General features: G+C 39.1%; 1 protein-coding gene across 1 annotated transcript in view; it reads right to left on the reverse strand.

Moving 5' to 3' along the window:
* LOC131067552 (recQ-mediated genome instability protein 1) overlaps window positions 1-24,928 on the reverse strand; it is a 185,211-nt gene that overhangs the window by 133,886 nt on the left and 26,397 nt on the right. Inside the window, exon 4 of the mRNA XM_058002622.2 lies at window positions 13,385-13,524. Coding sequence (XP_057858605.2) covers window positions 13,385-13,524 — 140 coding nt within the window. The remainder of the gene's footprint in view (window positions 1-13,384; window positions 13,525-24,928) is intronic.

A 24,928-nucleotide genomic window follows, 5' to 3' on the forward strand; every position in this document is an offset into this window, starting at 1 on the left:
GTACATAACTTCCTTTCATCGCTCTTCCCCCAACTTTGTCCTCATTTATTTTGCTTGTCTTTGTCTACCTCTAGAGATGTAGCTAGATTCTAATATGCCTACCATTAAGTTGTAGTTAGGTTATAGCTGTGCCTATAAGGGGCACACTTCCCAAACTAGAGCCAATGTTGGCACATGCCCTAAAAATGCAAAAGCTTCAAAGTCTATGTCCTCTTTGTTGCCTAGGCCCTAATTTGCAAATCATTGCTATTCGATCAAAAAAATTCACCACAGATATCTTTCTCTAATGTATCTCCTGGTATATTACATTATAGGAGAGTGGTCTATCTATAGAAGGTGGGTGGGTTGTGTCCCTCCTTGTTCAAATTAGTGCTTAGTCTTGTTCTTTGTCTCCCCTCATATCATAGTCATGAGCCCAAATTTCAAAAATATCAAAAATTTCTATATCCCTTATACCTCCCTTTCCCTTAGCATAACCCCCATCCCATCTTAGCCTACCCTTCTACTACCCACTGCCAACTCCTTCACTGCCCTTTATCCCACGGCACCCATCCTTCATTACCCTTCCCACGTGGCACCCTTCATTACCTTGACCCTTAGAATCCACGACAAAGGTGAATAAGGTATAATGTAATGTAAGAAGAGCAGCCCGCTTAGAAGATACACTTCTTTTATTAAAGTTTCAAAACAAGAACAAGTCGGCTTTCACAAATTGAAAAAAAAATATTAAATGAAAAGGTGTAATGTCCCCACAATTTTTTCATTTTTTTTCCAGTTACAATCACAACAAGAACCCGTTAAGGTTAGAAAATCAAGATACAATAATGCTGAAATTGTAACCCTTCCACTTTCTGATCACCAAGTGCCCAATATGGGAAGGTGAGAGCATACGGCGTTGAGGGGATCGTTAGCTTCAAATAACTGGGAAATATTACAATGCTTGGGCAGCAAGCCAGCCCCTTCCGCTTGTACAGGGGGTGACAAAAAACTAAAGAAATCACCTGGCGATAAACCAGCCAAGGACAAGCCAAGAAACTGAAATAACAATCACTCAACCACTTATCTAGCGGGAGGACTGGGATGAAATTAACAATCAACTCTATCGCTTATGCAGCAGGAGGACAGTAATACAAAATAAGATATAGGCGGCAAGTCAGCCTCTTCCACTTGTTCAGTGGGAAATGAAGAGCAATTCCAAATATTACTTGTCGATAGTACTACTATTCAGCATTACAATAATTATCATGTCTGTAACAAAGGTAAATCACTGGATATAGTTGCACATATTGCTCAATCAGCTCCACAAGGTACAAGGGACTCTCCACACAAGAAAAACACTCCAAACTCAGAAATCTCAAAATTTGATAAACTCCCAGCACGCTGAAAACACACAGACCAGCAACATCAAATCCCACTAAAACACTCACAACTCCCTCAAATCCTAACAGAATGACATGAGACTGAAAGCATATGACTCCTAGGAAGTAGTCGATCAAGCCTAGAACAACAAACCACTGCAAACTGACCCTGTTGGTGTAAATAAATATTCATCATGGATATTATTACACTTTACTTAAGTTAACTTAGGATAATGCATCTCTTCGTAGTTTAGATATGAGACACTTAGGGAAGTGTGCACATAGGGATGTAGCTTGTAGGAGAAATTCTACCTTTTGTGATCTTATTTTGCTGTTACACTCCACATTCGGTGGGTCATCCACCTCTTGTGGAATATTATATTATTTCTTCTACCTACCCCTAGTATTTCTTACCTACCCTTGTTTCTCATTGAGCCACATGTCATGATTGTGTGCTTGTATATCCATATGGCCTTGCCTATATAAGCAGGCTCATATTCATTGTATTGGTTAATCCAGTTGATCATTTGTATATTGATGAGAATACAGTTTGTTCTTGTCATTCTATTCTCTCTTTATGCTTTTCATTGTGCCCTTGATCTTGGCAAAATCTCACATGGTATCAGAGCTATTGGGGTTTCGTTGATTGATTTTGGGAGACATCTTGGAAGGCTTCTATTTTTGGATCTGAGGGACTGCGTTTTTTGTAGGCATCTTAGAGCGTTTTCGACCTCACCATTGCGTCCGAGAGCCCGTTTCCATAAAAATCGAGTATAAACTCGACCTATTTTGGCGAAAGTCGATTTTTGGGTGTGGATGAATTTTTAGCCCAATTTGAGCAGTACGGTACGGAATTTTCCGATTTGAAAAAAAAAAAGAGGTTTTTTATTTATTTTTTTTTAAAAAGAAAAAAAATATATATTTGTTTGGGGGTCCATAGACTCCCCCCTCTGCCCCCGTCGTACCTTTCCGCAAGCTTTTTGCAATTTTCCGTGCACACCCGCCATGCCTTCTGTGTCGTCCGTGCAGACCTGTCGTCCGTGTAGACCCGTCGTCCGTGCTACCCGGCAACCGCACCACCGTCGGCCCTCCGACCCCGGCACCGCCCGCCGGCCCGACACCACCGTTACTCCGATCATCCGTCGCCTTCCGTCGGCCCGCCAATAGCCCACCGGCCACTCCGGTCGTCCGTCGACCCGGCCCGCCGTCCATCGCCTTTCGTCGGCCCTCCGACAGCCCGCCGGCCACTCCGACCGCCGCCAACCACATCCACGGACAGTCGGGCCCACCTACTACCACGTCAGCGTTGCGTCAGGGGCCTAGCCAGCGCCACGTCAACACTTGTTGCCCTGTCAACAACACACAGCCAGCGCCCAGTCAGCCTGGTCCAAGGTGCGACAGTATTTTAACGGTCATACGGCCGTCAAATTTAGCACAGTGTTTTGCTGACGTTAGCATTTTTTGAAAATTTTAGACCCCTCTCCGTTGAGCAGTTTGGATTTTTGGGTCAACTTTGGAGGCTCATAACTTGCTCAATTTTGCTCCTTTTTGGGTGCAATTTTTTTTTATTTGGGCTAATTTTTCGTGCTCTTCATAGTGGTGTGGTTATTTTCTGATTTTGGTGCACAGGTTTTTCAGAATTTTCGGATTCTCTTAGCTGTACCTATCCAATCCCCGATTTTGCAACTTCAAAGGCTTCGTTTGGGCTCATTTTCAGGTGCCGTTTTTTTTTTGAAAGTGCATATTTTTTCGTCTACTTTCATAATCTATGATCAGTTTTCAAAGATTTTGAGTGGATATTGTACTTTCAAATATTGGTCTTTTTTGGCCTACTTGGTACTTGTAAATTGCTTGGATCTTAGTTTAGATCACTTGCATTATTAGTTTGAGTCTCCTTTGTCCTCATTGAGACAGTTGTAAATTTGAAATCAAAAGTCCATTTTGCCATTTTTTGCAAGTGGCCCATTGTACACGCACTAAGTATAAAGTGCCAAATCATCACTTTGGGGGGTGGGGGGTGGGGTGGTTCTTTCATTGAGTGAATTTGGGGGGGGGTGTCTTGTGTGATTGTGCCTCTCTTTCCTTGTGCTCTTTTATTTTTGTTGCAATGAGTCCTCATAAATTTCCACCTTTAACTCCACATAATCATGCATCTTGGAAAATTGAAGTATGGAGCAAATTAATGGAAAAAGGTCTCACGCGTTACATAGATGGAACAATAGCAGCACCACCTGATCCTAAGGCTGATCCTAATGCTCAGTTAGAATGGCTCACTAAGAATTGCATGGCTCTTGGAACTTTGCATAAGCATGTATCAGATGACCTCATTTTTCACATTGAGAAGTGTACTACAATCAAAGAGGCTTGGGATATGTTTCAGAAATTGTATGGTCAAGTTGATGAAATCAGAGGTTACAAGATTGACAATGAGCTCACCAACTTGGATCCCAAGAGTTTTGATACAATCCAAGATTATGTCACCAAAGCAAATGAGCTAAGAGCAAAGCTTAAGGATTGTGGAATTGACAAAAAGGATGCTCAGTTGATATTCAACTTGTTGGACAAGCTTGCACCAGAATATGCAGCATTTGTTTCAAGCTTCCAAACTCATCGTTTGACAACGGGGAGTTCCTACATTATACCTTCATTTGATGCTTTCACATAAATGTTGATATTGGAACAATCTAAGTTGTTGAACATGGGGCTTCTCAAGTCTTCAAAGTCCAAGGCTTTGGTGGCTAATCAAGGGAGTCAAGGGAGTCAAGGCAAAGATTCCAACAAGAAGAAGCAATCTAAGTCAAAGCCACAGCAAGAAAAAGGGCAATCATCCTCTCCATCACAAGGCGATTTTTCATCCTCTTCCAAGAAGGGGACTCCACCTAAGAAGGATAAACCAACTTGTGCTTATTGCAAGAAGTACGGTCATGATGAGCATCGATGCCACACCAAGCAAGTTGATGAGTTGACAAATCTTCTTAAGAAAAACAACATCAACTTGCCATCCGCCTATACAAAGAAGAATTCATCTCCTTCCTCTTCCTCACAGTCTAAGGGAAAAGGGTAAGCATTTGTGGCTATAACAGGTTCTTCACAGCACTAGATACTTGACTCGGGTGCCTCTTATCACATGGGTTCTACAAAGGAGCAGTTTTCTTCATTGGAGCCGTCAGAGGTACCTCACATTTGCATAGGTGATGACACACAAGTTGAGGTTGAAAGGAAAGAATCAGTTGACATGGATGATGGAACATTTGAGAATGTTCTCTATGTTCCTAACTTGTCTACCAATCTTCTCTCTATCTACCAAATCACTCACTATGGGAATGGGAAAAAGGTTGAGTTTACACCTGATTCAGTTGTGGTAAAGGAACTTGATAATGATGCCTTGGTAGCAGTGGGACAAGTCAATGGCAACTCAAGGCTTTATTCATTCTCCCACTTTGTGCCAAGTTCTCCTTCTAGGGCCTTGCTTACTCATTCAAATTCAGAAAGTAAGCTATGGCATGAGCGGTTTGGTCACCTCAACTACCGCTATCTTCAGCAACTTATCACTAAAGACATGGTCACAGGTCTACCTCGAATCAGTTTTTCAGAGGGTGTATGTTCAGGTTGTTCCATGGGCAAGCATCCCGAGGAGAAGTTTGATAAGGGGAAAGCTTGGAGAGCTTTGGAAGTTCTTCAACTTGTTCACAGCGATGTAGCAGGTCCATTTCCAGCACCTTCATTTAGTAAGGCCCGCTATGTCCTCACCTTCATTGATGACTACTCCCGCTTCACTTGGGTCTACTTTCTTATTCATAAGAGTGAAGTGTTTGACAAATTTCAAGACGTCAAGGCTCGTGTGGAGAAGCAATCCGAGAAAGTGGTCAAGATTCTTCGTATAGATAATGGAAGGGAATATGTGAACAAACGACTTGAGGACTTTTGTACATTTGAGGGGATTGATCTTCAGCATTCTGTTGCATACACTCCACAGCAGAACAAAGTTGCAGAGCGCAAGAACAAAACTCTCAAAGAAATGGCTAGCAGTATGATACATGCACGTTCTCTTGATCCCGCCTTTTGGGCAGAGGCTATCAATTGTGCCACACACATCCAAAATCGGGTTCCTCACAAATCTTTGCAAGGTTTTACTCCTTTTGAGGCTTGGGCTGGTAGGAAACCGATTGTGAGACATTTCAGAGTCTTTGGGTGTCCAGCATGGGCTTGCATTCCTCTGCAGAAACGCAAGGCATTGGAACCTCAGAGTAGGCCTTGTATTTTTGTTGGATATCCTGAGGGTGTTAAGGCATATCGATTGATGGATCCTGAGATGCGTGAGGTGTTCATTGAGAGGAGTGTTCATTTTAAGGAAAGCTCTCCTAGCTTAGCCTCTCTACCTCTTCCACCTTCCTCCATTGTGGATAGTGATGCTAGTGATTCAGATGATGAGACTCCTTCAACTCTGACTCGCAGGGTTACACCTCTGCAGGGGTCCACTTGTAGTTGAGGAGCCTTGTTCTCCACCTCCACCTAGACCTCGTTGGGCTCGACAAACACTTGAGTCAGCGGGTTCTCTTGTTGGGGATCCTTCAAATACACGGAGGACTCAATCACAACATTAGGACCTTCCACATGCATTCATTGCTACCGCTTCCGATCCGCAGACATTTTGGGAAGCATCAGGGGTTCCTGAGTGGGACCAAGCTATGGAGGAAGAGTATAGTTCCTTGATGAGAAACAACACATGGGAGTTAGTCCCTCTCCCTAAGGGGAGAAATATGGTTCGATGTAAGTGGATCTATCGGACCAAGTTTGCAGCGGATGGTAGTGTGGATAAGTATAAGGCTCAACTTGTTGCGAAAGGTTTCTCTCAGGTTCCAGGTGTTGACTATACTGAGACCTTTGCACCCGTAGCCAAGATGAACTCCGTTCGCTTGACACTTGCTATTGCTGCAGCTCATGGTTGGGCTGTACATCAGATGGATGTGAAGAGTGCTTTTCTTCATGGGGATCTTGATGAGGAGATTTATATGGAGCAGCCACAGGGTTTCATCCAGGATTCTTCCTTGGTTTGCAGACTCTCACTTGATACTTGTGCTCTATGTTGATGATTTGATCATTACAGGGAGCACCGCATCCATCATTCGCAGGGTCAAATCTGCTTTGCATGACAGATTTGCTATGACTGACTTGGGTCTTTTGCACTACTTTCTCGGGATAGAGATTTCACAGTCACCTTCCGAGATTACACTATCGCAGCCCATGTATGCTCTTGATCTCCTTGCACGCTTTCATATGGTTGATTGTAAGCCTCCACCGACTCCCTTTCTTTCAGGAGTCAAGCTTGAGGCTCAATGCTCTTCTCCACCAGCTGATGCCACATTGTATCGTCAGCTTGTGGGTAGTCTCATTTACTTGACTCACACCCGCCCTGATATTTCATTTGCGGATGGTATGGTTTCCCGCTTTATGCAGGAACCACGTGAGCTTCATTGGAAAGCCGCTAAACGCATCCTTCATTACATCCAAGGTACACATCACTATGGGATTCACTATGCAGCAGGCACAAGACTTCGCTTGGTTGGTTACACAGACTCCGATTGGGCTGGCGATCTTGATGATCATAAGTCAACTTCAAGTTACAGTTTTCACCTTGGTTCAGGCCCCATTTATTGGCAGAGCAAGAAGCAGCATGCTATTGCTCTCTCTTCGACTGAGGCCGAGTATCGAGGAGTTGTTAACACAGTGACTGAGACCATTTGGCTTCAGCAGATTCTCACAGAGTTTGGGTTCACCACTCCACGGTCGACAATTCTACATTGCAACAATCAGAGTGCTATTGCAATCTCAAAGAACCCGGTCCAGCACCAGCGGACCAAACACATTGAGATCCATATGCACTATATCCGCAAGCTGATTCAAGAGCAGGTCATTGATTTGCAGTATTGTCCTACAGCGGAGCAGGTTGCTGACATCTTTACCAAACCTTTCAACGAGAGTAAGTTCCAGCAGTTGCGAGCTCTCTTGGGGATGCGGGATGTCTCATTAGGGGGGTCAGCTGACTTCTCCTTCCTCTCTTATGGGGGGGACTTTTTCCTCTTTGAGGTTTTGTCCTTCTTCTTTGAGAGTCTTTTGTACATTTTTCTCTCTTTTGGGGGGGAGTTTTTTCCCACTGGGTTTTCTCCCTTTCTCCATTTGTGAGAGATTGCATTGCATAGTTTTGCTTGCATTTGCATATTGTACATGGGTACCTATCATGGCCTAGTAGCCGAGACCCATCTTACATTGTTGACTTGAGTCTTCATTCGCCTAAGTTGCACTAAAGGGGGGGTGTTGGTGTAAATAAATATTCATCATGGATATTATTACACTTTACTTAAGTTAACTTAGGATAATGCATCTCTTCGTAGTTTGGATATGAGACACTTAGGGAAGTGTGCACATAGGGATGTAGATTGTAGGAGAAATTCCACCTTTTGTGGTCTTATTTTGCTGTTACACTCCACATTTGGTGGGTCATCCACCTCTTGTGGAATATTATATTATTTCTCCTACCAACCCCTAGTATTTCTTACCTACCCTTGTTTCTCATTGAGCCACATGTCATGATTGTGTGCTCGTATATCCATATGGCCTTGCCTATATAAGCAAGCTCATATTCATTGTATTGGTTAATCCAATTGATCATTTGTATATTGATGAGAATACAGTTTGTTCTAGTCATTCTATTGTCTCTCTTTATGCTTTTCATTGTGCCCAAATCTCACAGACCCAAATAAATAACGCACGCATCCCAAAGCACTCAGCCACATAGTACGACCAGCTAAGGGGGATGATTTGCAAAATTAAATCCAAGACACCGAATTAAGCTCTATAAACTCACAAAATGCATCGCCCAAACCAAAAAGAGAGATAGAGGAAATACCTAGAACGAGAAGAAGAACACAATGAGACTTAAGAACAAAAACCTTCTTCAACACACCACACGAACAGCAACCTAGACACTCTAAAGCACTTCCAAAGATCAAAAAACAATACATAAATCTGCAACATTATCTTCAATCCACTCCTCTGAATGAAGAGCAAGCTTTGGCTCGACTAGTTGCTATATTGCAAGCAAGAAATCAAGCAATGGCTAGGAGGTAAGCATTCCCCGAAGCTTCACTCTGCATTTTGACAGCACTTCATTATAAATTTGCTCAAAGATCCCAAAACAAGAGGCCAACACTCTTATTTATAGCTTTTTGTGTCTCCAAATTCAAATTCACATTCCCTCCAAATGGACGCCAAACCCAACTGCACATTCACTTCATATTATTTTGAAATTTACATTTTATTTCTCCTTTTCCCCTTTGTAAAAATATCAATAAAGCAGAATGTGGCGTCCAAAAGTGATAAAGTGCATTATATTATAAAATCAGCTTATTCCTCCTTAGGCGTCCAATATGAATAAGTGAAATATATTGCAAAATTAACTTATTTCTCCCTTAGGCGTCCATTATGCATTAGCTAATATTTCACTTAATAAAACATTTTTCCTCAACAAGGAATTGCCCAACATAAGCACTTGTTTACACATTTTTTAAAGATTAAAATCTTTAATAAAATATTTTTAAGATGGACACCCCCAAAAAGCAGAAATAACTTTAGTCATTTAATTAATAAATGACTAGGTCCATTTGATCATATAATCAAGCTGAAGAAGCTGAATTCAATTTGCCTGCCAAAAATAGAATTGAATCTCTGGATCATCATGCCAAGTTGGACTGCAATAAATAGCCTGTGTTGCACTAGCTCAACCCACAACCCTAAAAATAGTAAGTGTCTCCAAACTCCGTTAGGGCACAAACCAGGAAGCAACTGTCACTTACTAAAAATATCACTTAATAAAAATAGCATACTATTAAAAATAGTAAGTGTATCCAAATGCCATTTAATCACATATTGAGCAGCCATCACGACTTACTAAAAATAGTAAGTCCGGAAAAGTCTTCAGATTCATTTGCATGCCACACCATTGTGTGGCTCTCTGAAAACCCAGAAAAATAAGTTGTCTTCGCCCCCACTTACTAAAAATAGTAAGTTCGGAAAAGTCCTCAGATTCAATTGCATGTCACACCATTGTGAAGCTCTCTGAAAACCGAGAAGGAATCCTGACTCGGAACTGTAAAACTCCAACATGCAAGCCACCAAAACTGCCAAAGCATCCTCCTAGAAAATAGGAAACCCTAATTTTGCCTCTGACTAACCAACGGGTCTCGAGATTGGCCAACAGTCCCCAAAACAAATTAGAGTGAAAAAGGGGACATTACAAAAGGCATTTGACAAGTCGGCCCATCACATTAGAAAAGAAGAATTAAAAATCTAAAAGCAAAACAAGTCGGCCCTATTTGGAGACGAAAGAGTGCGATGGTTGATTACAAGCCATATAAGATGGAGAGGATAGAGCACTTCACTTCAAATTAAATCCAAACTTCCAAGTTCGTATCTGCTCAAACAGGATTCACACTACCAAGAAAAAGAAAAAAAATTCACATACAAAAGGAAGAAGATAAACCACCATCAACATAAAAGAAAAGATTCAACATTGACAACGACGAAATCGTTGCAAACAAAGAGTCAAGTGGGCTGGTCCCTGACCAAAGCCCTTACCACTTTCAAAATTCAAATTCTAATTTCCGAGTAGTAATCGGGCCTCATTCACCCTTGATTCAAACGCAAAAATCGAAGAATTCAATCCATCATTCTTAAAAAAATTGATGTGAAAGGCAATTTCCAGTTTTTGGTTGATTAATTTTTTTGAGTTTGGACCATAATCAGACCTAAGCATTATTCCACACTCGGAGATATGATTAATGTGTATGATGTTTTAATTCAAATTATGTCCCTTTGTAGGTATGATTGCAAACAATTGAGGAACGGAGCACAAGGATGTGAGACAAAGAGTATCAAGATTGCCAGCTTAAGATGTTTAAGTTCGTTGCATAACCTAAAAGACATGAGGAGGAGTTGGATGATAGGCAAGTGGATGGCACTTCATACCATAAAAAACTCAACATCAGAAATACAAGTGTTCAAGAAGATCACACTATTCAAGGCTACAACCACAACATTGGAGGTTGTTTTATAAGCATCATGTTGCAAAGGATGAAGGCAAGAGACATTCAAGTGTTCGGACTTCAAGATTCACAGTGAAGAGGGATATCTTCAACATGTCCCGGAACACCTCAATAAGGCATGAATAGAGATTGTCATCCAAGAAAGAACATATGAATATCTTGAATTTCCTCTAGAAATCCAAGAATTGCTACCAGTACATCAAGAGAGTTATCCAAGACGGAGGTTTCAAGTGAAGATTATCAAGTCAAGCAAGATGATACAATTTGGGAACATCTCCTACCACCACCTCCTTCCCTCCATCATGCACCGAACACTTGGAAATGTTGAGTATCAAGAGATATGCCTCATTCACTTACAAATTGTGATGAGTGACAAGCAGCTAACTGAAGTAGGCGCCTAGTCATAATGCTCGGAAATGTTGAGTAACAAGAGATATGCCTCATTCATTTACAAATTGTGATGAGTGACAAGCAGCTAACTAAGTTGGCGCCTAGTCAGGCAAGATGATACAATTTGGGAACATCTCCTACCACCACCCCCTTCCCTCCATCATAGACCGAATGCTTGGAAATGTTATCAAGAGATATGCCTCATTCATTTACAAATTGTGATGAATGACAAGCAGATAACTGAGTTGGCGCCTAGTCATCACTTATCCAATCGCATCATTCCAAAGTAAGGCGCCCATATTCAATGCACTTGACTCATCCATTGAAGAAGAAACTACCATGTGGAGTCACAAAGCTCGATGTACCTACCCTCATCATCTATTGGTCGAAATTCAAAGGAGGACATGTGTCCTATTTTATGTAATTTTATCATTGGTCAAGCATTAATTGTTTTGTAATGGGTGTAACAAACCCTAATTAGGGTTTGTATCTTTCAATCTTGGCCATTGATGTGGATTTGATCCTGGCCCTTCATTGTAAAAGAGAGCACTATATAAGGCTCACTCTCTCTCATTTGTGAAGCTTGATAGTTAATAGTTTAAGAGCAGTAGTTAGATAGCAATTAGGTGATAGTTAGAGTAGAGTAGGAGGAGGAAAACTTGAGGTTGTTGCAAAGGCTTGTTGGAGTAATACTTAAATTTCATTGAAGTTATGGTGAATTTGATGTTATTTCCACTTGTGGCATGGTTTTTTGTCTACTTATCATAGTTTAATTGAAGCTCATTGATTATAATGTATGCTTATGAAGATATTTTGATGAACTCCTTGGTTCATACTTCTTGTAGCTTGCTGATTGTATGCTACAGTGCAAAGTTAGCCTGAACCTTACACTTGTGTTTAGTTCAATTGTGGATGCTTATTCAAGTTGTGTCATGTACGGGTATTTGCATGAATATTCATGATATGAAAACCTTTCTCATCCTTAGAAGATCGCATCAATCTTGTGTAGTTCTTGTTATCATGGCGAAGCAAGACTTGATATGAAAGAGTTTGTCTATCCATGCAACATTCATTGTTATCTTTGATCTTAGGAGTAGCATAGTCTTCTTAAACCCTATCCTTTTGCCCCCTTTTTAATCAAGTTAATTTCCATGTTCCAGCAACATCCAAACCTTCAACATTCAAGTACTCAATGTAAGTCCCCTTGGATTATCAGCAAACAAATAAACCAATTAAGATATCCACAAGACAAGACCTGACTATAGAAACCTTGGAGTCATCTTGGTTGATCATATAATCCAGCATCCAAGAAGATTTTGATCAAGAAAGGACAGAATACCTTTGGTATTTTATTCTGTGTTAGAGGTGTCTAAAAAACACATCAGCATACCCCAAACCTGAGTTCTGATCTTGGGATTTCCTTCCTTGCATGCCTTTTCTTTAAATCCTTGATTCCCTTGTCCCAATTTCTACTTTCGAGATTTCCCTTCCCAGCATAGCTTTCCCTCAAGTTCTTATCCTTGAGTTCCTAGGAGTCTCGATTTCAAGGTTTTTAGGATTTCGCTTCTTGGTATGCCTTTCCCTCAAGTCATTGTTCCACAAGATGCCCCAAGTCCCAATTTTGGACTTTCAAGATTTCTCTTCCTAACATGCCTTTCCCTCAAGTTTGTGATAGCCCCAAGTCCCAATTTGTAACTTTTAGGGTATCCCTTCTCAACATGTCTTTCCTCAAAGTCCCCATTCCCCAAGTTACCCCAAGTCTCAATTTCAGACTTACAAGATTTCCCTTCCTGGTATATATTTCCCCCAAGTCCCCGATTCAAGGAAAGGGCACTAATGTCACATTTCCTTGCTGTGCTCAACACAGTACTATACAGTACCTTGCACAATAAATCTATCGTTGTCATGTGTTCTCCTTTGTTACATTAATAATATGTCTATTTCCACAATTATAATTAAATAATCATGTAACATTTTGCTGTGAATGATGTTGACATATCTTCACCCACAGCCAAAATACATGCATAAATGCACAGATATCTTGTTTCTTATTTCTAAAATATTAAACTTTAAGAATAATAATCTAATATTCAAAATTTTCATGCTAGGTTTCCAAAATGCCTAAACAATGAAAACTTATTCTGATCTCTAATTATAAAACTAGGTTTCTTTGTTGTCGAATAGAATCTGAGCTTAAATTTGTATCTTCTTATGATCTTAAACAGTATTGATAATATTTGGTAGATTTCACCTTGCCCTAAATGAATTGTAAGCAATATTTTCAATTTTGATAAGAATTGAACTTCTGTAGATTCTCGGTCAACAGTTTGCAAGCCTTCAAGTTGCATTTCGCTTGAATAAAAGCATTCATGAATTCGAGATTAAATCTGCTTCCACTCTTTATCCTTACATTTACGGTCCTTTGCATGGGTTATGAAGAAGAGTGACAACAGAGCCATATCCAGTATTCGTGTGTTTTTATATGTGCACATTCCAGAAAATCAATGTGTTTTAGTTAGACACATATTTCCAAACCTGGAGAAGATAACTGAGCCAATGTAGGCGCTATTGGCACTGCATCATTACTCGCTGGTATATTATTTGAACATTCAGGTGGCCAAGCAGCAGCAAGTGCTCTGGAAGCTAAACTTAAAATTTCTTCATCTCTTCTATTTCTGCAAGGAAAGGAAACGTATTACTATTTATCAAACTCTAGATATTTCAATTCAAAATATTTTAAATCAATTAAAATGGTAATGAATAAGAAGCTGACATTGGAGAAGAGAAAATAACCCTATAAGACCCAAACAAGAAATTGATAATTAAGTTAATGGATAAAGATACTTCCACAAGTTCAACATCGAGAATGAGAGAGCTAGCATCAGCTTCTAATTAGATTAGTTTTGTGAATGAACATGAAGATCACATAGTTGCAGTTTCTAGCTCCATGATGATCCCAGCAACAGAAATTAAGAACATTAGGTTTAGCACCAAATCCTAGAGTCTCTGATTCTAACGCAACCTTGACTGCAAAGATCCAATGATTGATCCTGTGCTTGAGAGGAATTTTATAGTCTTAAAGAGGGGGCAGATGTTAAGCCAAGTTGAATTTCTAGATTATAAACACAATATTTGTAAATAGAAATGTAAAACTGAGTCAATCCAATACGACTACACAATTCATATTTGCATCCACATAATTATGCACGTCATTTGTCTTGTCTGCAAAATTTGAGAATGTCTTCCGTTTATGTCATTACAAGAAATTTGATATTACAGTCACTAAAGGTGTGAACACTTTCCTATTTTGCCATTTTTTCTCCACAGGCTTGGTATGGCTGCATTCACACATACACACATGTATATACATATACATTTAAAATATATACATATAAAATTAAAAAATAAAAATAAAAAACCTGTTAATGGGTTAAGTAATAATAAAAGAAGAAAAGGAATAAAATTTGATTGGCTTTGAAGGTAGGCAAGAAACTGAACTTTGATGGAGCTTTTTAGAGGAATCTAAATAAGCAGGAACAGGCTACTTAATGTGGGGTGCCAAAGGTAGATTCTTCTGTGGTGGCTCTAGGCTGCAAGGATTGAAATCAAATAATGAAGCGGAACGGGAGGTGCTTATTGTGGGTCCCATTTGGCATATACGGAATGATACCAAGAAGTAGAAATAGAAGTCAATTCACAAGATGTTATAGCTGCATTACAGAAAAGTAATTGGAGGATGAGATCGTATCTTAAAGAAGCAAGCATGTGGATTCGCAAGTTCAAGGTGGTCAAATATATGCATTGGTATAGAGAACAGAACTTTGCAGCTAATCTCCTAGCTAACAAGGAAATAGAAAATTCACTATTATAGGCTCAGTGTGGATGTTCAAGGATGCGAGGGTCCTGATAATTTGATAGCTCATGATTTTAATTCTACTCATCTAAAATCCTCCCATGTACCTTATGGTTATAGGAATCTTTTTGTAACATACACCCTTTCTTTCTTTTTTTTGGTGTTTTGGAAGAGTTTATAGAAGAAGACGGAGATGCAGAAGTTATGTTTCACAATATATATATATTGCAATGATATTGAACTGATATAACAATACATTGAAATACCCACAACCAACAAATAATTGAAAGTACAATATATAATCAAACTTAAAGATACCCAAATGATAAAATCATATTACTATCAGATATTCAACATACCCATTTGCTGATTACATACAATATTGAGCAATAATAGTAAAACCAGCAACAAAAGCCTCTTAGAATAGATGTCACACATCCAGATCTGAATTGGAAGTCACAGAATGAAAACAAATCTGTTCTCCATCCCTAGGTGCCACAAATGCAGCAATAAACATCTCCAATACCCTAGAGCCAGCAATAAAGGAAGTCTCACGCCTCCTTGCACAAGTATGACCAGCAAGAAATCTGGTACAGCCACCAAAGAGGGTACAATCTGCTCTCAATAATGCTGCAACTTATCAAATCTGCTCCAAGTAATCCCTTCTACTTCTGCTCTAAGTTCTCTATGAAACAAACTGAAGATATCAACTCAACAATGAACCCCAATTGTGATCTCTGAAAGAAATCGCCATTAATCTTCCCAATTGGATTTTTCACCAATGTAGAAGATGTTCCTTGCAAGGGTTTTCACCCTCACAAAGACATAGGATGAACAAGTTCAACCAGCAAGAGAAATCACCAAAATATCAATTCCAAGCATACAAAAATGAGCTCCAAAAATTGCCTTTATGGGCCCTCGAAAAGCCAAGCCCATCCTAGGATGGTTTTTTATTTAATTTAAAATCCCTTATGTCTCCCAAAAAGTGGGTGTCCAAACCCATGAAGTCTATTTATTTAATATTTAAAACTTAGCCCCTTTTTAATTTAACTTTGGACGCCGTATAGTCAATATTAAATTAAACATTTAATTTTACTTTAATATCATTATTTAAATTAAAGCACTGGACTATATCAAATATTGAGATATCAATATTAGCCACCCACCAATTTAATTTGACTTTATTATCGTTATTTAAATTAAAACACTGGACAATATCAAATATCGAGATATCAATATTAACTGCATCCATCAAGAATCTAAAAATAGTAACACTAACAATTGCCTTAATCAGTGCTCGGGCTAACTTACTAAAAATAGTATAGGAAACTACCCAAAATCTCTCCAGAAAAGGGCATTATACAAGTCTCAACCACCTAAGCTCAATGAAACACCTATGACTATTAAATCAAACTGTCATCGTGAATCCCCTAACCCTAACTCATTAGCCTACGAAAACCTGCTGAAAAGGCTAATAGTCCACCATGTTTAAGTGCTTAGGAAGGTGACATTACACTTTTGCAGCAGCTCTGTGTGTATTAATGATAGCTTTAATGGAAAATGTGGTGCATGAATCATTTCAGGTTATGGGAGAGTCTTAGTTGCATCCTGTTGACGTGTATTTTGTACACTATCAAACACAGAATAAAATACCCAAGGGTACCTTATCCTCTCTTGAGTAAAGCCTCTGAATGCTGAAGATATCGCGAGAAAGGATCAATCGGGGTAACTTCAAGGTTCTTCGTTGTAGGATCTCTACGTGTGGATAAGCACCAGTGGTATGATGTGATTTGTTGGAATCACAAGGGGACTTACACTTGATGACTGAACTTCTGATTTGCTTTGAATATTGCTGGAACACAGGATTTTACTGCCTTAGATTTGAAAAAAAAGGAAAAAAGACGAGGGCGAGGAAAGAATCTAATCCTAATACTAAGAATGTAAGAGCAATGAATGATCTTTGATGAAATTCTAACTAAGTCTTGTTTTGACATCCTAGGACCATCTCCACAAGGTTAGTGCGATCTTCGAAGGAAAGCTTTATGATGTTCAAATCATCACTGCAGGCATAGACACCATCAGGCTGATGCATATCAATGAAGAAGCGACAATTGAAGTTAAGCTTAAGCTGAAAGATTCCAGTTGACTACACAAGGCAAGTCTGCAATCAACAAACTGCTAGTAGTATGGATATGCGAATTTCACCATCAATCAAGCACATTTCTTCCACTCATCTAATAACATGAAATCAAATATGAGAAGTATAGAGACCATGCAAATTGTCGAATCGACCCATAAATTTCACCATTTCTTCAATGAAGTTTTACAAGTCTTTTACAACAACATCTTGGCAACAATCTTTGCCCTCTCTCTCAACTCTACTCTAATTGCTATTCTATCAACTAGCTAATCACCTTCTAACTACTGACTATCTGTCTTCTATTAACTGCTTCTAACTTACTGCCTTTACAAAATGAAGAGTCGAGGCTTATATAGTGCCCATAATACAATTCGGTGGCTGAGATCAATTTGAGATCAATGGCCAAGATTCAATAATGAAAACCCTAATTAGGGTTTGTTACAACCATTACATAACATTTAATGCTTGACCAATGGTAAAATTGTATTAATTGGACACATGTCTTCTCTGGAAAATTCGACCAATAGATAGCTGGGATAGGTACATAGAAGTTTGTGCCACCTTCCATGAGTTAGGTACATTGAATCTGGACATGCTGAGGTGGACCAATCCGACTGGAGGAGTGATGACCGGGATGCCACCTCATTTGACACTTGGTTGATATTAACGTTGAGAAGTTAGCCTTAATTAATTCTTCTGGAACTATCTGCTTCTTCAACGAACCCTTTGCTCTGACTTCTTTTGTCTTTGATGTGCAGGATGATGATGTACCTCGCCTTGTAATGTTGGATTGGAAGAGGTCGCCCTTGTTGATGTTTGATCGAAGAAAGCCATCCTTGTCGATGCTAGACTAGAGGAGGTCGCCCTTATCCTTGCTTGGTCGTCTTTGATGGGAACCTGCCGACTTGTAGATCCTCCAAGCTTTGGAATCGCCATCTTGATACCTACACAACATTTCACAATTAGTAATATATCTTGAAGTGTAGAAATTAAACTTAAAAGGAAGATTTAAGATTTTAATTAGGAAACCTCATGATAAATCTTGAGTTATCATTTCCTAATTAACTATGCCAAACTTAGAATTTTCAAAATAAAAGTTCAAAATTCAAATCTTCAACAATGGTGTCAAGATGATTTCGCCATACCTCCTCTTTGAGCATTAAACTCTAAGAAATGATGCAAAAATAGGTGAATTCCCTAGGCAAAATGTAGATCAAAGTTCTCCCTTGAGCAAAATGCGCCTCCTTTAGTCTTCACAAGAATCAACTCCACCACCTTCTAGCCTCCAACACTTGAGATAAATTCGCTCCAAATAGACCAGATTTCGCACTTCCTTCTTGCTCTCCAATTTCGCACTTAAAGGAATGATTGAATGATTTCAAATGTGAAGCAACACTCCTCCAATATATAGAGCGCTCACCACCTTGCTCCCCCTAGGCCGACTTGTCAAAATAGGCCTAAAAAATAAATAAAATTGCAAAAGGAGAGGCCGACTTGACAAAATAAATAAAAATAAGCCTTCAAGCGCTCCATTTTTAATTCTAATTTCACAAAAATTAATTTTAAATGCCTTTATAATAAAAATTCGATTTTTTAAGGCTCAAAATTAATTTATTAAATGCCAATTTAATTTAATTTTTCCAAATATTTTGAAGTTAGCAATTTGACATCTAATACAATTTTGGAGGATATCAACACTCAAATATTGTAAGAATAAAGAACGCCACTAACTTCGCCCTGGACCCTTGGAGAGGGACAGGAGCGAACTTTCACTTTTGGCCTTGCATTCCTCATTTTCACGTTCAAAACTTCATCTAGGCATTTAAAATGGCATTTTTTAATTGGAGCTTTGAATTTAATTTCACTTGATCTCTAGGAGGAAAGTGCCTTTAGGACTTTTTCGCCCTGGACCCTCGGAGAGGGACAGGAGCGATTTTTCACTTTTGGTCTTAATCCTTCACCTTTTAATCGCCAACTCTCATTGTGGGGTAAGTAATGATCTCTTTCATCCATTCCATACACGTTTACTTTGCTTTTTGCAAGGCAAAATAGGTGTTTTAAAGATTTTCGCCTTGGTCCTCCAGTGAAGGACAGGAGCGCTTTGTGCATTTTAGGCTAGGATTATTAAATTTTGAAGTCAAATATTTGTTCGCTATGCTTTAGAAAACCTTTCCCATCTTCGTACAACCTTGCCTTAACGTAATCTTAGAGGGAAGCTATTGGTTTTGCAAAAATCGCCCTGGACCTTCAGTGAGGGTCAGGAGCGATCTTAAGTCTTTTGCACAAATTCTTAATTACCTCAACTTCAAATTACCCTCAAGGCGTAGAACATCACTCTCCACTCCCTTTTGAGTGTTGGAAACAAAAAGTTATCTCGAAATGCAAGGAAAGTGGGCACACTTAGAAATTTCGCCCTGGACCCTTGGTGAGGGACAGGAGCGAATTTGCAAATTGTCATCCAAATTCGTAATCCTAGTATCTCAATTCCACCTCAAGGCATTTTAAACATCATTTCAAACTTGCGCCTTGGCTTAGATTTGTCCAAACTTGGAGAGAAGGGCTGGATATTAGGTTTTTCGGCCTGGTCCCTCAGAGAGGGACAGGAGCGATTTTGCAAATTCAATTTTTATCCGTCCTTCGTTAGCCCTCCAAATTATCTTCAACGGGCAAAACACACCTTCTTCCATTCATTTAAACCACAAAACTCGTTTTGTCCTTGTCAGAAAATTGCATTTTTAGAATCTAGCTCCGGACCTTCAGTGAGGGTCAAGAGCGCTTTTTTGCTTCTTGGTATATTTCCTTGTTCTTTAGACTCCCAATCGCTTCTAAGGTATAAAACATCATCTCTTCCTCCTATCCAAGTCAGGTTTTGCCTCAAAATTTCAAACAAAGAGGAGAATCTTGAAAAATCGCCATGGGCCTTCAGTAAGGGTCAGGAGCGCCTTTTGTTTTTTGGGTTGATTTCCTCCTTTGTTGACCACTCAAATTATATTCAACGGATAGAACATGCTTTCCTTGATCTCTTCCAATCATAAAATCACTTTGATCCTGCAAGAGTAGTGCAAATTTGAAAATCAAGCTCTGGACCTTCAGTGAGGGTCAGGAGCGCTTTTTGCCATCATGATCAAATTGTTTCACTTTTCATCTCGAAATTCCTTGGCTAAGGAAGATGTTATCTTGTTTCATGCTATGAATAAATTCTCATGTCCAAAAAAGGATAAAATAGTGTGCCCACAAGAAAATTCGCCCTGGGCCCTCAGAGAGGGTCAGGAGCGATTTTGATTTATTGCCCAAAATTCATCATCTTTAATGCTTTCCAACCTTCAATTTGCATCAAGTGATGTCTAATCTTCTCTCCAAGAAACCCTGCACAAAACAAGTTAGCCAAAATTAGCGAGAAATAAACTTGAACAACATTTTCGCCCTGGACCTTCAGGAAGGGTCAGGAGCGAAATTTACAATCTAGGCTAAATTGCTCAATCTTTTAGTTTCAAACCACTTCACAGGGCAAGGTAAGATTATTTTCAAGGCCAGGAACAAGGTTTCAAATTCAAGCGAGTTGGCAAACGAAATCTACAATGAATTTCGCTCTGGACCCTCAGCAAGGGTCAGGAGCGAAATTCCTAATCTTGGCCAAAATTCATCATTTTCTTCAAGGTGTTCAATCAATTCCAAAGTCCAAACAAAATGCTTTGCAAATCAAAATTTGGTCGAATAAGGCCAGGAATGAGTCCTAGATTGATTTTCGCCTTGGACCCTCTGGAAGGGTCAAAGGCGAGATTCGCTTTGGACCTCCTGAGAGGGTCAGGAGCGAAATTTGACTTTTTTGAACTCTCCGTCAGGATAATTTTATGGAATATAACATTTAAGTATAAGAAAGAAGAAAGATAGAAGGTCTTTCTTATACTTTAAGTTATATTCCATATATACTTTCAGGATGTTTGAGAGTGGTTTCAGACCTCCAGGAGTTATATTGCAAAATCTAGTTTTTGGAGGTTTTTCAGTTTCCAGACTTAGTCAAATTTCAGGATCAGGACTTTCAGACTTAGCCAAATTTCAAGATCAGGACTTCACTCAAGCCAAATTTGCTATCCATGTGATCCCCCTGGCGACACTCAAAATGCAAAGGCCAACTGACAAAACCCTAATAGACCTAAAAAACAAACCCTCGAAAGCAAAAAAGAAGGGGTCCCCATTTGCAATGGGGCGATGTGTGAAAACGTCACAACACATCCATAAAGTGAAAAACATGATTAACATGATGAAGATAATGACCTATCATGTTATTTTAATGCTTTTAAGTTTCATTGTTGAGTGTTGTTTTGTCAACTACTGAGTGTTTTTGGTTCTACCTAGAATCCTATTAAATAGTGCTTCCTAGATTTTGGTCTCCAACGGATCCCTTGCACAAACGCCAAATACCATAATTTTTGTTTAAAGAAAATATTCTATTATCAAAAAGTCCATGCACTTAACCTAATAGAAGGGATAGAGGAGAACAAGGATGTAACACTCATGAAAAAATCACGAGACTCGCGAGCCAAAAATGGCAACGAGCCAAAAATGGCAGTGAGCCACTCGCGGATAAGTTTAGGTTTAAATCACAGCAATTTTCACCCTAAAAATCGCAAAAAAATGCATATACTCAGCAAAAAAATCATCAAAAGTCAACATAAACACATTTTCGTCGAAACCCTAATTTTTTATTTTGTTTCTCAACCATTTCTGACACCACATTAATTCTCGACACACAAGGGCACGGTTTGGATGCGAACTAAACTACGGAGACATTTGAGGGCATGTTTTTATTTTCGTCAAATTGAAGCTAGTATGTATTTCTTCTTTCCTTTCAAGCTCACTGATATGAGCCTATGAGGTATCCATCATTTAGCTCAAGCTGCAGTTATATAGTCTTTGATTATTTTTGTGTTATTTTATTTGCAATAAAATAAATGCGATCTTGTGCTTTGTGAAGCCATTCTTCATTTGAAACCAAATTATGGTAAATGAATACCACTAATAGACTTAGTGACAGATCTTATTCACTTTATGACTACTAAACAACAACCATTTGATAATTAGAAAAATTGTATAAATGGAACTTAGTAGTAAGAAAAGTAAAAAAATATTTTAATAGAGTGCTACTAGTAGAAATACACATAACTAATTTATTCTACAAGGAAGAATCATCACAGATACATTTATCTTCTAATATTTTTAAAATTTTGGGTATTTTAAAATGTTCGATAAATTTGCCGAGCTCTTTGGCGAGTCCAGAGTTTTTAAAAATTTTGGGCCATCCGAGTCATTGTCAAGTCCGAATTTTTCAACTATAGAGGAGAATACAAATGACTTTTGTATGCATGCTTCTATATGAGAAGACTTACATAACAAACTAGAGGCTGCTATGAGCAATGTGATAATGCAAAAATGTGTTCTAGATATTCTCACCTTTAATGTTGTGACAAATGAGGGCGTTTGAGAAATACAAGCTACAGTTCAAGATTTAGGTATTTTTGTTCTTGCAGACACTAAGAATGAATTCTCTATGACTTCTTTTAATATGCTATACATTTGCCAAACTTTATGCCACAATGTTGGACATGCAATTTTTTGAGTACCTAGGGAAAGGTAAGCTTAGAGCTCATGGGCAAGCTATATTCAAGGGAGATTATCAAACCAATGACCACATTTTCACACTCCAACCTATTATTGAGGAGGCTCACCATAGCTCTTACATAGTCGTTTGTTGTTTCAAAGACTACAAGAAGGCCTTTGACTCCGTTCAAAGACATTTGCTTTTATAAAGGATGTGAGATGTCCGCAATCTCAATTAATTCATTACCGCTGCTCAAAGGCTTTATGAGAAAATTATTGGCCAATTTCATACCTCTCATGGTCTCTCCAACTTCGTCAGGAGTACAATTTGGGTCAAACAAGGCTGTCCCCTCTCTCCAACACTCTTTAACATTTACACTAAAGAGTTGGAGGAGTTTTTTTGCAACATACTCATATGGGTGATGGTTGCATTTTACATGAAGCAGTTATCATTATTCTTTTTGTTGATGTAGTTCTTCTCTCCCATTCTACAAAGGGATTACAACGATAACTTGATGCCCTTGCTCACTGTTAAGAACTTCACTAGCTGCTTGTCAACCTAAGTTAAACTAAGGTCATCATTTTCAAGAATCTCCAAACATTTTCTTTCCAAATTTCAGTTCTTTTACAAGGAGGCAGCTTTGGAGATCACATCAACTTACACATACTTGAAGATCCAACTTTTTGGTCCATCCTTCTACATGAAGCCTATTCCACATTCACATCTTTGCAAGGGGTATGCCTCTCTCTATCTCAAAACATCAGTGCTTACAAATCCACTTCCAAGATGACCCTTCAAAGATGCATTTTTTAATACCATCATCAAGTCTACAATCTTGTATGGGTCCAAGGTTTAGGGACCTAACATATGGTAGTCTCTCATCATAATGAGATTCTAGAGATCACTACTGGTTTCTCCCTTCCAACATATGCAAATCACAAGCGAACAAGAGCAGCTAATAGAATAGAGTTAATTGATGGAATTCAATTTGTAGGTTTGCAAAAGTCTATGCTCTCTCTTATTATGGCAAAGGTGATCTCGGTATCTGGTGAGGGCATGGATTCTTGGGCAAGTTATCACTAGTGGTCTAGTCCTAGAGCTACAAGAGCACCTCGATGGGGATTGCATGATTCCTGAATGTTCTATGAGTTGTTCTACCATTCCTCTCAATATAGTGTTCTAGGGTAAATTCAAGACAACAACTATTTATCCAAGACCGCATCCCAACTTACCTTAGTTTTCAACAATTGTGTAAAGATGTCACAAGAAACTATGCAACGACTTCTCTCCTTGCTCCACCACTCCAATGTCCTCATGTAGTAAGGAGCTAGTAGTCATTGATAATATCATAGCACAACTAAAAAACTAGGATATGTTGAATATATTGCAACCAATAAATTGACCAAAATCGAGCCAAAAGTTAGTCATTGTCTCCCAAACACTAAAATAGGATTCACTATCCATCTCCTTGGCCAAAACCCACACTCTCAATAGCTAGATACAAAGACAAGGATTTGTATTTCCTTTTGAGTTATACTCCACAAATTTCACAAAGCCTAGCTACATTCACAAATTTGCTTCTATCCTCTTCCAAATCCACTACCTCAATTTTCTCTAACAATCTTAATTTTTGCTTTCCTTTCTTGCCACATTTGTCAAAGTTGGAAGTCATTCCTATCACTCCTAATCTCCTTCATCCATTGGTGCATCAACAAACAACATACTCACAAGAATAATATCTTTTTGTCCTACTCATACCTCTTTATACCTGAAAAAGGACACCAACTTCCCTTTACATGTAATAATTAATTCTCAAAGCCCTTGCCAACTGCTTGCCCTCTCGGGTGAATAACTTAAAGTACACAGATAAAGCACGTAATGCAGAATAATAATGCCATAGATATCAGGTCAAATATAAGAGAAGTTATTCCATTCATAATCGTTCCCCCGTCACAAGTTACATTCGGAAGTATATAAAGATACCGAGGGGGTGCGAGCACCAACCGTCGCACCACAATTGCCACCCCTCAGTTTCCAACAAACCAACACAATTACAACTTAATTAACTAGTTTTATTTCCGTGTACAATATTGCTGCCAACATCATCCCCCCCAAAAGAAAAGAAGTCGTCTCCGGACAACTTAATACAAAGTAGAGATGACATTAACAGAACTACTGATGCCAGTCGAGCCCGGAACTTATACACCTGTTGCGTCCTCGCCTAAAAACCCTTTTCTGCTATCATCCAATGCTCAAGTGCGGATTTCACCATTATTGCTTCCGCAAGGAGTTTTGTTTTTGTTTTTCCTTGACATCACAGTCCTCCGGTGCCTAAACCAAATTTGTCTGCAAAACACGCTTTTCAGTCTCAACCTCCACCAACTACTACTCAAATGATACTGTCTCCCTAGCCAATTTGTCCTCGATAGCCACCCGCGCTGCCCTCTCGGCATCCAACTCCTAGGTACGTTGAGCTAAGTCTCACGC

The sequence above is a fragment of the Cryptomeria japonica genome, chromosome 10 (genome assembly GCF_030272615.1).
Source record: "Cryptomeria japonica chromosome 10, Sugi_1.0, whole genome shotgun sequence".
Taxonomy (NCBI): domain Eukaryota; kingdom Viridiplantae; phylum Streptophyta; class Pinopsida; order Cupressales; family Cupressaceae; genus Cryptomeria; species Cryptomeria japonica.